The 12698-nt window shown below is 40.3% G+C and overlaps 1 protein-coding gene across 1 annotated transcript in view; it reads right to left on the bottom strand.

The window, feature by feature from the left end:
- The window catches only part of smurf2 (SMAD specific E3 ubiquitin protein ligase 2), a 61327-nt gene that overhangs the window by 29443 nt on the left and 19186 nt on the right, over window positions 1-12698 (bottom strand). Inside the window, exons 2-3 of the mRNA XM_017306382.2 lie at window positions 9615-9653; window positions 5541-5649 (exon numbers count right to left, since the gene is read on the bottom strand). Coding sequence (XP_017161871.1) covers window positions 5541-5649; window positions 9615-9653 — 148 coding nt within the window. The remainder of the gene's footprint in view (window positions 1-5540; window positions 5650-9614; window positions 9654-12698) is intronic.

Raw genomic sequence — 12698 nt, 5'->3', positions numbered from 1 at the left:
GGTCCTCAAAGTCGGTCCTCGAGGGCCGGCATCCTGCATGTTTTAGTTCTCTCCCTGGTGGTAGTAACAACCTTTTCAGCATGTCAATGTTCTTCTTTGGCCTTCAAATGAGCCATCATTTGATCCATGTGGCTAAACCAGGGAGAAAACTAAAACATGCAGGATGCCGGCCCTCGAGGACCGACTTTGAGGACCACTGCATTAGATAAAAGGTCCCAGTCAAAGTCAAAGTAAAGAAATAAATGCAACTTTGAATCAATGTCCAGATTTAAAAATATTCACTAATTCTCTGCATCCAATCCCTTTGAGTCTAACCTTTTTTACAGGGAAGAATTGTCACTCCCTAAATGTGGAAAAAAGGTAGAGCTGCAACTAGAGCAGTAATTTCAAATGGCAAAGAATGAAAAATAAAAAAAAAGTCAGAATTTTTCTGTCACTTTTTAAATCACTTTGCGTTCAAGGGGAATGAATACTTTTTTGAGTAATTCCGAAGAATAAATTTCAAATTGCAAACCAAAAAATGACTTCAATTAATCAAATAGAGCAATAAAAGCTAAAATTATTGTAACACCAAAGAAAAAACAAACAGTTCAACGTGACCACCATCTTACCCGGGCTACTGCTGTTGGCAGAAACAACAACGAATCAACCGACCTGCCTTCTGGGGTAAGTAAAAACAAATAAACTCCAGCCAGCAGCTCAAACAAGTCACAGCAGCCAAGATACATATTGGAAATGAAAGACACATTTAGCGCAAAAAAAAAAAAAAAAGAAAAAAAAAGTGGATTTATTTATTGTTTATGTCTGTCTGCTGCTGGACTTTTGCTCTAACGAGCTCTAATGAGGTTCTACAACGTGTGTGAGTGTGTGAGGCCGGACTGCGAGAAAAATAAAGAAGTCACCCTCTGAACTTGTCGTGGCACATCTGCTCGGGTGGGCTCCCTCCCTCGGCTTAAAGCGAATCGTCTGAGCGATTTGCAGAGCCGCGTCCCCCGTGTAATTACGCCGCCGCTTTTCACCAAGAGGGATCCGAAACAATGGGGCTGTGAGTAAGACGTCTGGACGTTTTGAGCGCGTGCCAAATGCCTGTCTGGGGTGCGATGGGAAGAGAGCAGCTCCGTCAAGTCAGACACGATGGGAGGACGTGGATGTAAGCGAGAAAAGAAAAAAAACAACAAAAAAAACGCAGTCGTTTGGATCACCCTTCGTGTTGTAAAACTCATTAGACTGGCGAAGAATTTTAACGCAGTCGTAGACAATAAAACCAAGCAGAGTCCCGATGATAAAAGTGAGCTTGACCATAAAACAGGCAGCAGATTTTTAGAACTAGATGCAACGTTTCCATTACATTCAAAGTTTTTTTTTTTTTTTCTGGTCACAGTAAAAGGAAAATCAGGCTATGAATATGATTTAAAAACGCAAGGAGTATAAATCCTATGCAATTAGTATTCAGAAGTTGGCACCACAACCTGACGTTTCTCTCGGAGTGGCACTTTTAGATCCATAATTCTCTACTGTATGGTTAATTATGACAGTCTCTCTGTAGGGCTGCAGCATGAAAACAGGCTGGGAAAAAATAAACAGTACAGTGCATTGCAGAAGTTTTCACACCCCTTCACAGCCACTAACTGCATTTATCAAGACTTTAAAGGGGTAGTATTATGAGCTTTCCAGCAACAAAGTGCCATTTTGTAGCACAAAAAGTAATCACATTACCTGCAGTTATTACAAAATGTTCTATATATGAAATATGCTTTAAAATAAATTTTACTTCCTGATTTAACACCTTGAAATTGGGCTTCTGTCTCTTTAAGAAGCTCCTGCTCCTTCTGAAACTCCGTCGTCAGTAAGTCAGAACAACATGGCTCCTTTAACAGTTTTCACCAGTGTTTCACCAGTGTAGCTCCTACAATGGGCTCAGCTGATATGCTGTTCCACCAGTTGTTTGCTAATTGCTGCAGGCTAGTCTGAAGGAGCTGTTTTGCGCTCTATATGGCTGAAAAATCAGAAGTTTGGAAACTGCCGATTTTCCGAGGAGGAACTGTGATTTGAAGGCGGCCCCAAGTCCACCCAGGTGTTTCCCACAGCTGAATGGTTGCCATGGAGATTGAATGATTTCTCAAACATGCTTGGAAAAATTAAAGCAACACTCCAGGTCTGTTTTAGATGAAGGAATAACATTACAACATAGAAAAGGTGATTTTTACATGATACTGCCCCTTTAAGAGAGATCAACAAACAGATGGAACATATAGTGGAACATATAGTGAACATAAAGCCTTACATGGCTTTCGGAAAACGGCAAACAAGACTCTGAAAGGTTCTGCTTCAACAGCAGCTTAAGATTTGAAGAAAGACAGAAAGATATAAGCAGAAAGAAGGATAGACAAAGACAGAAAGAAAGTTTCTGCAAGAAAGGATGGGCAGAAATATAGAAAGACAAGGACAGAAAGAAAGAAACAGAAATAAAGTAAAAGTCCAAAAGGAAGAAAAATATGCAGAAAGAGACAGGCAGAAAGACAAGCAGAAAGAAACGGTAAGAAAGAAAAACAGGCAAAAAGAGAGAAGCAGAAAGACAGGCACAGATATAGACGAAAAAAGAAAGAGACAAAGGAAAGTCAGAAAGAAACAGACAGGCAGAAAGACAGAAATAAAAAGAAAAGAAAAGAAGAAAGACAACACTTTTTCAACACTGGAGGAGAAAATGAGAAAAATCCAAACATTTTTTTAAATTATTTTTTAGATTTTTTCTTTTAGATGCATAACTGGTTCCACTGTTTTTTTAGTGGCATCAGAGTAAAAGGGGCTGAATACAAGTTCACAACACAGCTTTTAAACTTTTACTTCTAAAGATGCTGGCCACCATGAAGCAGCATCGATAACTGTGTTGCTCCATCACATAAAACCATAGAATATATTAAAGCTTGTAGTTGTAATGTGGGTAAACATAAGAAGGACATGAAAGCTTCTGCAAGGCACTAAAAATGGATTTTGTTTCGCTTCTGCACAACGACGCAAACAATTCCACATTTAGATTTCTGAATTATGCTCTCACATCATATTTATGGTTCGCACAACAAATGGAGAATATAAATTAAACTAATTAAACACAGAAATAAATGCTTTAGTTGACAAGACGTATTGATTTGGCTTAAAAATACCACTGCGAATTAACAGCTCGCAGTTTAGGTCTTCAGCAAGCGGCTCAGAGGGTCACAGGAAGCGGGCTGGATGAGTGGGCGTGCATAATTTTCCATTACATCGGGCTCTTAAGTGTTTGTTAACAGTATCTGGAGGACTCTTTATTAACCTAATGTGATAAAAGTGGACACTCCCAGGAGCGTGGCTGAAACGCTTCAAGCTAATGAACGCCGGCCTCCGAAGAAATGATCTGGAGGGGTTAACCGTCACCGGCTGACAAACGGTTGCTATTTTGTTTGAACTTATTTAACGGCTGAGTTTTTCCGTTTAGTTTTTTTGTTTTTTTTTATACAGATCCGTTTTTACACAAATCCAGTGTAGGAAGATTGAGTGTGAGAGAAAAGAAGCCAGACTGTGTCTACTATCTTTGGCACGCCAGCCACATCCTGCAACATTGCTGAAGGGTCAGAGTTCACGGGCCAGTTTGCTGGCTGCGGCTCACCACAGGCCTGGAAACACACAAAAACGCACTCAGAATCTCTGGACCTTCGCATAACACACACACAGGGGGGGAATAAAATAAAATAAACTAGCTTAAATCCGACACGTCACATTCTGATCTTTAAAATCTCAGTGTCAGGAAAACGTATTTTAAATATGTGAGGCTATAGAGATATTGTTGGAGCAGCTGGACAAAAGGCAATTACAAAAAAAATAAATAAAAAGGTGGTGCATTAAAAACAAACCACCAAAGAACGGGTCAGAGAGTGGCAGACATTTACAAAGTGGTAAAAGTAACCTTCACAGTCCATTCAAAGATACATTTATTTTTCAAAAATTTGAATAAATAGGGAAAATATACATGCTGGAATTAATGTTGAATGTTTGTGAGAAATGAACAAGATTAAAGCCATAAGACAGAATGCCACTTGATTCTAGTTTGCATTTTATTACCAGGATTCATTGACTCAGAATATTGTAATGTTGATCTATGGTTCCACATAATGCTGCACCTTCTCCTCTCTCGCCTTTATATGTTTGTTTTTACAAACAAAATCCAAATAGAGAGGAAAGAAAGAGTGACATGAGCAAAGCCAGGCTGTGGAGTGTGACATGTTTTTCATTTTCTTTATTTCTTTTTTGTTTTTTTACTTAAGTCATGTGACCAATTCTGTGTTTGTGTAATCTCATCACCTTCCTAATTTTATTTTTTTAATTCTTTGCCAAAATTAATTTATTTGCCTAAAACATCTTTTGGAAAGAAAAGGATGGTGATCTTTGTCCCCCCCCCCCCCCCTTTTTCAAAATCACTTTTCGCAAAAAAAAAAAAAAAAAAGAAAAAAAGGCCATTACTTTATAATTTAGATGGTCCTATCCGAAAATAAAAAAGAAAAGAAAAAGAAAAAATGTCTCAACAAGTTTAACATTTTCCGGAAATAAAATTGAATATTTGTGGGGCTTAAAAAATGGAAAAAGAAAAAACGTGAGGCGGCTTCTTGACAATTGAAAGCTCTGCACCACCTGGGAATCCCTCACCCAGCCGCAGGAGTGAACACCGCAGCCGGTGAAACATTGACGTGAGACGCATCGCGCCTTCACGTGAACTCCAGCCGGCTGCATCGTCAGTCCCGTGGGACGAGTTAAAACGCGGCGAGCCGATTCCTCCTCTCCAGTCTGAACGTCCCCACGGCGCGCACGTGACATTTCCTCCCCTCCCCACCCCCCCACCCCCCCTCCTCCTGCAGCTCCGCGACACGAGCTGCTCTTTTAACGGCTTTGCAAAAAAAAAAAAGAAACGAGAGAGAGAGAGAAGACGGAGCGAAAAAGAGAGAGAGTCTCGTATCCACGGCAACCAAACAAACTGATACACGTGCCGCCTCCCGTTGTTGGCCACGATTGACGGTTTGGATAAACCGGGGCGAATGCTGGAAACTTTCACTCTCACACGCTTTTTGTTGTTTTTTTTTCCAGGTTGCTTTTTTTCTTTTCTTTTTTCTTTTGACAGGGCAGACCGTCTTTTTGGGAGGGGAGAAAATGCGGAGCGCCGTACAACAAGACATGCACGTGCTTCAGTCAATGGAGGAAAGCGGTGTTTGCCGACATCCCGCTCGTCTCCGCTTCGTTAAGTGCTGCTCGTTTTTGGACTCAGTCGTGATGTCATCGTAAAAAAGGATCCGCACACACCGAAGGAGCCAGATGTCAGAACTCCGTTCGTCTGTTGCCAATTAGGTCCCGTTAGCGTCTTAGCCCGAGACGCATTAAGGTTAAATAAAGACAGACGTGCGAAGTGTGAGGCATGAACCGATAGAAAAGGGGGAGCCAGAGGGCATTTTATCTCTGAAAACAGATGTCAGAAGTGTCATAAAACAACAAGAAGAAAGAAATCCACCGGGACTCACAGATCGTAGTGTTGGTTCCACTTGGGGTCAAGCGTATTCCTCACAGTGTCTGTGGAGTGGCACTGGCCTGAACCGTCCACGACAACCTTGGCAAACGGATCGGGGAGACCTGAGGGAGGGGGAAACACCGGAGAACGTCAAAAGTTTCAATATTTGAAAAAACAAAAAAGCTTTTCTTAAGGTGTAGAAATGGTCTAAATAGTTCAGCTGACTTTATTTACATTGGAATAAAAAATAGATTTTACAGTCATTGCACAAAGACACAAAATGTCTTTGCTAGGCTGCAGGAGGACAGGGGGGGGGATGAGTGTGATATAAACGCATATAGATAAGAAAAAAAAGTATTTATATTAAGGGTGAAACGATTGCTGTTTTCTGGCTGACCTGCCAATTCCGATTTTAGCCCATGCCGATTTTTTGGGTTTGAAAAGTTGCTAATTTGTCAACAGTTGGTTGACTATTGCTAACCCTGCAGTGCAAACCTGACCTGATGGGCAGGTCTATCGGTCAGCTCGCTCTCATGTCAGAGTAAAAGACAACAGTGGTTGACTTTCAAACTTTACAGAGGTGGATCACAAGATCGGTTTATCATGCAACTATCTGCCGATCGGCGATCATCCAAAATTAAGAAAATCTGGGCCAATCGATTAGCTGGTCGATTTATTGGAGCACTCCAAATTTATATGCTCTGAACATTTCAGATTTTCTCTTGTTGCAACTACAAACGTCGACATGTTTTATGTCAAGTGAGTTTATGTGACAGACCATCAAAAAAGTTGTTCAAAAATAAATTAAGCTTTTTGTTTTACGCATTTAATCTGTAGTTTACGTTTAGATTCTGATCCCCTGCCTCAATACTTTTGGCTCTCACTACAATTACAGCTGCAAGTGTTTTGTGGCCTGACTCCAGCAGCTCTGCATATCTAGACTCATTGCCATTCTTTTGTGGTTAACCATTCGCAAGATAATCTCTTGAACCTGTGGTCTGGGCTCTTTTCCGTCTACTTTACAGCTACGGACGTCTTTGTGTTGGTATTTCACTCAAAATGGTAATAAAAGACACTCAACTTTGGCTGCAGTCCGGGAAAACGTTAGAAAGTTCTTTGAAAGACGAAGTTTGATGCATTTCATCAGCACCGGTTTATAGTCTAAAGAACTAACAGTTGAAACTAAGGCTGGAACTTTAATCCATTAATTTTGATGTCCAACTCAATGTGTCAATACAAATTATGATTCATCGATCAGGATTTTCATTCTTAACACTCTAATCACATTTTTATTTTTTAAGATTCAAAAGCACAGAGTTGTAACCTTTGTGTTGTGTTTCTGGTACGGCCGTAAATCTGACTCAAGCAACTTCCGCATATGTGTATTTATTCAATAATTTGGCAGCACAAAGGGTTTTTGAATTGATATTTCGGCTTATTTTGTCAATATACAGTCTTCAATTAAAATATGATTAATTAATTACAGACCTTGCAATTAACTGAGTCCCATCATTAGTTGAAACATTTTAAGACGAACATAACGCATCAGTCTTAAAAGAAATTGGTGGGCATTTCATTGTCTACAGCTGTAACAAAAAAAAACAAGAAGCAGATACTAAGAATTTTCAGTTTTTAAAAGATATGCGTAGTGAAAACCTGAGTCGTTCAGTGCTATGTGAGGCTGTAAGATCACAGACTAAAGTAAACATCAGGGTCGATGCTAAGATCTCGATTTATTGAGCTGAGTAAACGCGACGCTAAACGAGACATTCTGAACAGAAATTGTTTTCTGCCACATTTTCATCCAAGCAAGCAGAGAGCTGCAGCCTGCTTTGCAGCACATGAGCAATACAGATAACATAAAAATCCACTTATATATGCGCGCAACACTCTGCAAAGTGCAAAAAACAGAGCAGGAGACTTAATTTTGTGACTTGTGTAAAGCCGAATTCAACTCAACTCCGGGTTGTGGGTGCAACTCCCCCGACAGCTTTCAGGGTGAATGTACTCTCTGCTCCTTAACACGGGAGGGGCAGGAACGGGAGGCGCAAAAACCACCCAAAAGAGCGGAGGAACTTTATATGCTCTTTCACCATGACAGCCTGCTAAAAACACACAAAAACTCTGCCAACACCCAACAAGAAGGTATCAGGAAGTTTGGTCTGCAAGAGTGCAAGCTGTCCACGGCGACTCGGCACAGTATTCGTCCCCTTTCTTGTGCCAACCGCATGAAAAAACAAACGTTTTCTGGAGCAGAAGCTCATAAAACTTTACTTAATTCCACTTTGAGAGTAAAAAAACTGTTTAGGTGTCACGATTATTGGCGTCCCGGCTGATAATACTTTGTAAAAGAAAGACAGGAAAGAAAAAACCTGCATAGAGTATCTGCAGGTTTAGTCAAGTCAAATAAAATACTTTTTAAGACCTTTTTAATGCCACCTTGAATGAGATTTAAGATAAAAAATACAAATAACATAAGGGATGGTTGGAAGAATTTGCTGCATTAGAATCAAGGATAGCAAAAACTGTGGACCCGGCTTTATGTTTCACACACTGCGTATGGTTTTCTACACCCTTTACCCCAGTGGTGCCTAGCTTAAAAGTCTTATTGCGCCTAGCATCGTATGTGTTGGCATCAAAAGTCGTCCAGTGATGAAAACAAACCAGCCAGCTGGCAATAAATTTACACCTACCCATGATAGACAAAAAAAGCTAGCCAGCTAGCCAGGGTTTATTAACAGCTAGTTAGCGGTAGCCTCAACATTAGTCAGAAAATGCAATGAAGATGTTTACATTGGACTTCAAGTTATCAAAAAAGTCCAGAGGAAAAAAAAAACCTACACTAGTCCTACCATATAAATTTAACAACTAGCTGGCTTATCCAGCTGGGGTAAATTGGCAGCAATATTAGCAACATTTAAGACTTTTTAAGGACATGTGGACATGGATTGAAGATTCAGCGACAATGCATTTTCAGTGTCCCAAAACAAATCTACTGGATTTTGATTTAAAACTCACAACCCACAATAGCTGTGTTTCCATTACAAATGTGCAAAATGTAAGTGTTTTTCTGGTAATGTTGAAAAAACACAATTTTACAATTGAGGTGATTCCATTCACACGTGAATAAATTAGTTAAAGCGATAATTAAAAAACACGCGTCCGCCCACCACTTCCTGCCATCTCCTTTGACTTTTCTGCCAATAGTAACATCTGGTTGTTGATCACATGATTTGTGTGATGCGATAAGTGTTTCCGTTGTAGTTTTGCGAAATATACTAATTTAAATACAACCAAAACACCAACTCATCGTAGTGTAAAAACGTTTTAGAGAAAAACAAGTTTTTTTAATTGCCGTATTTCCATTAAGCAAATGTATTTTTGTATTTCCAATTTGCACAATTATTTAGTCAAAGGAAACACAAAGTTCCTCTACATTTATTTCCAATGAAATGTTAGAGGCACCGATAATTGTGCTACTGGTGACTTTGTTAAGAACAATAAGTTTATTTTTTTCAACCTTTAACCCAGTAACTTTACTGAAGTTAAAGGTTTACCCATTCTGAAGCAAACAGGAACAGACAAACTTTGGATATCAGTGTATCTGAATCTCAGAGATGATGCATTTTGAGAGCAACAGGACAGATTTAAAGCCTGCAGTTTTCTTTAATCTTTTTTTTTTTTCTCGAGAAACTGAGGGTTTTCAAAGCATCTGCATTTTGAGGAAGTCGTGCCTCGAGAGTGAGATTATGTTACCGCCATAAAAAGATCAGTTTATTTTCAAGAGTTAGCAGGAGGAACACCTGTTTATGCGACATCAGAATTAAGATGATGTAATTTAAAGAGACAAAACCCTGTAGGACACAGGCGATCCACACAATGGAAAAATATGTAGACCCTGGAGAGCCGTCATTGTCTACGCCAGACAGTTTAAAATTCAGCGTCTCATTCCTAGGACGGAGACGACTTTACAGTGTTCATGTCGAATCTCCACAAGTCTAAAAAGGCAACACCTCGAAGAGATGAATGAAACAGAAATCCAATCATAGAAGTTTAAACAAAGCAGTTGCAGGAGTTGGCTACTTACGGAAGAAGTCTTTCTTTGCCAGGTTTTTGGCACACAGGACTAGAAGAGAAAGAAAAAAAAATCAAACTCATTAGGTTCCAGTATGAAAGCATTGGCATTGCTTTCATTTGTATTAATATGAAACTGTGTAATTAAAGGAGGTTATTTTTGCTCCAACTAAATAATTTTTTCTCACAAGAAGAAACAAACAAACAAAAAAATCTACATTCTCCAGTTCTCCATCACAACCAGCAAGCCTGCAGCAAAGAGTTTGATCCTGCCCCTCTACTGTAAGTAATGTAGAAGCGGTTGCCGAGGTGACGGAGCAGAGCTGCTAACATCCCCCACCAGTGTAAAATATGGATTGATGAGGAAGCTCACCGACCACCTGGGTGTCTGGGGCTCAGAGTTACAGCCAGTGAGTCAGAAACACTGGAAAGGTTTTTTTTTTTTTTCCCCCCCCTCAAGTCCCACTGAGAAACCTAAGTGGTTTGGCTTATCAACGCGTCTGAATTTCCCAGTTTTAAAGAGATGATGCATTCTGAAAGCGTCACCACAGACTTATGAAGTACTGAGTAAGTGGTTTTCTTTAATCATATTCTTTTGAAACTGGGAAGGCTCCAAAGCGCCTAAGATTGACAGAAACTATGGTAAAAATAAAAAACAAAGGAAAAACAAGATGAGCCGCTACAAAAGCAAGGTTTCCCTCAGAAAACATGCTAAGCCCGGTGGCAGGGCGGCAGGGCAGTCATTCGTTTAGCAGCCCGTTGAGTTTTTGAGTTAAGAAATGTTTAAAGCTGACAGGAAATTTGAAAATATCAATCAATAATTATGTGTTATTGAAAGATTGGAAAATCCATCCATACATCCATTTTCTTTACACCCTTGTCCCTTAGTGGGGTTGGGAGGGTTGCTGGTGCCTATCTCCAGCAAACTTTTTGGGCGAGAGGCAAGATTGGAAAATTAATACCTTACCAACATTTTAAACATTGGTAAACATGGCAAACATTTTAAAAAGACTTAAAATAAACAAGCAATGCTTAGCCTGGTGGGGGCACAAGTAAAGCCTGGTGGCCCGCCAGGCTTATAAAACACTGGGGGAAACCCTGAAAAGGATTTTCCCCGATTGTAGCATCTGCGCGGCAACTCTTGAACCTGCAGCTGGGATGATTCAGGGGCACGAATCGCTGCCGTTTCACTTGTTTTCACCAGTAAGCTCTACATGATACCAGACACATGTTGCCGCTTTTAGGCTGTATTAGCTGGTTCTTACAGTCCAGCTGTTGTTGGCAGTAATAACGTTGGATTATTTATCGTCTGTAGCTCTGAAACTTTGCTCGCCGTCGCTCGATAACTGATTAGCAGGCCATCACTCCTGCTTAACTTTTGGTGAAGAAAATGAATAAATACCAGGTGTTAATAGTGTTGAATCATGTACACCTCCTTTAAAACTAATTAATGTAGCAAAACTACATTTTTTTTTACTGATATAAAACCTGAAAAATGCACCTTTATGTCAACAAAAAAAATTGAGTGCGACCAACTAGGGGTGAGCGATGTGAACAGAAAGTTTTATAACGATGTTTTGGGGTACTATTGTGATCATGATAAAAGTGACGATGAGAGCTATGTATTTTTTTTTTAGGTAACTGTATGACTCAAACTGCATGACGCAGCAATTATTGAACCACAAACACAAATACTGCTCTTCAAAAATAAACTCGTTTATTATATGATTTGTATCACTAAACCACACACAGTAACTGCATTTAATCATATTTTCAAATGTATTGACGTTTATTTATACTCATTGAACAAAATGGAGAAAACGGCAAAATGAATCATTCCTACAATAAAGTTCCACAGAGAGTTTTTGGGGCCTCTTCAACATTAATTGGAATTTATCGAGACAACGATATATCAAAATTATAAGAAATATATCACGATAAATGATAAACGATATGATAAATGCTCACCCCATAACCAACTGCCTACAGAAATAATAAAAGCCTTTTCTCCAAGGTAGCGGCTTTAACCTGTTCTTCCCCAAGTAGAACGCAAACGTCGTCAATTGGACGAGCCAATCCACAATGAACAAATATACCAAGAGATTTCAGAGAGTAGGGTACTTGCGCAAAGTGACATCACCAGAGTGTCACCCATCCATGTTTCTACAGATCTGCCCACGTTCCTGTCCATATGCACGCCAACATAGTGAGGAACACCTTCCCATTGAAGACAAACCCAAGGTAGTTCATCTATTTGATTGAAATATTTTGGACCAGGGAGACATCTAGGAGTTGCAGAACAATGGTCTTTGAGGATTGGGATTGCGCAGAGTGACACTTGACAATGGAGACAGGGTTTTAGCTGGCAAATTGAGTCTACCTGTGTGAACTTTTTATCTCAGCAACAATCCAGCTGTTCTGTGAAGGCCTCAAAACCTCGTTAGAGAATCTTCGTCAACAAACAGCATCAGAAAGATCAAGGAACACAACAGACGGGTCAGGGAGACGTTTCAAGCAAGACTCCCCTGTTTTACCGACATAAATGCTCAAAAGACATTCCCATAGTTGCAAGTTTAAGCTAAAGCTACTCAGTCATGAGTTCCTGCCTTTTCCTCTGGCCCTGCGCTCCATGTCACACATACCCAGACACTAACACCATGTCAAATGTCACTCTGAATCACTTTAACTTGGAACTGAAACAGTGCTGGCTCTCATACTTTTTAAAGGGCCGTGTCCACAAACATCACCAACTTCACTCGTGTCAATATTTACACACAAGCGGTGTAAAAATCGCACTAAAGCGCAACTCCCAAGCGAGATTAAAGAAACGGAGGCAGACGGATAAACAGTTGACTAAGCGGGCTGCACGGCCATGTTGGGGGGTAAGGGTGGCGGGGTGACAGGGAGGCGGCGGCGGCGTTGCAGAACATGCTCGTCAGATGAGGAAGAATCTTTCCACAAACATCCCTGGGAATGTGTTACGTTCCAGTGAAACCCACCTCATTTCTCAAACATCTGGTATGCATCATTTTCTGTCGCATTCCTCGCGAACTGCAGGCGAGCACTTGCCCACAGTGTGCGGTCGCGCACTCGGTGC

Source organism: Poecilia reticulata, chromosome 8 (genome assembly GCF_904066995.2).
Source record: "Poecilia reticulata chromosome 8, P_reticulata-male-v2, whole genome shotgun sequence".
Taxonomy (NCBI): Eukaryota; Metazoa; Chordata; class Actinopteri; order Cyprinodontiformes; family Poeciliidae; genus Poecilia; species Poecilia reticulata.
This window is presented reverse-complemented; position numbering and strand designations above follow the sequence as displayed.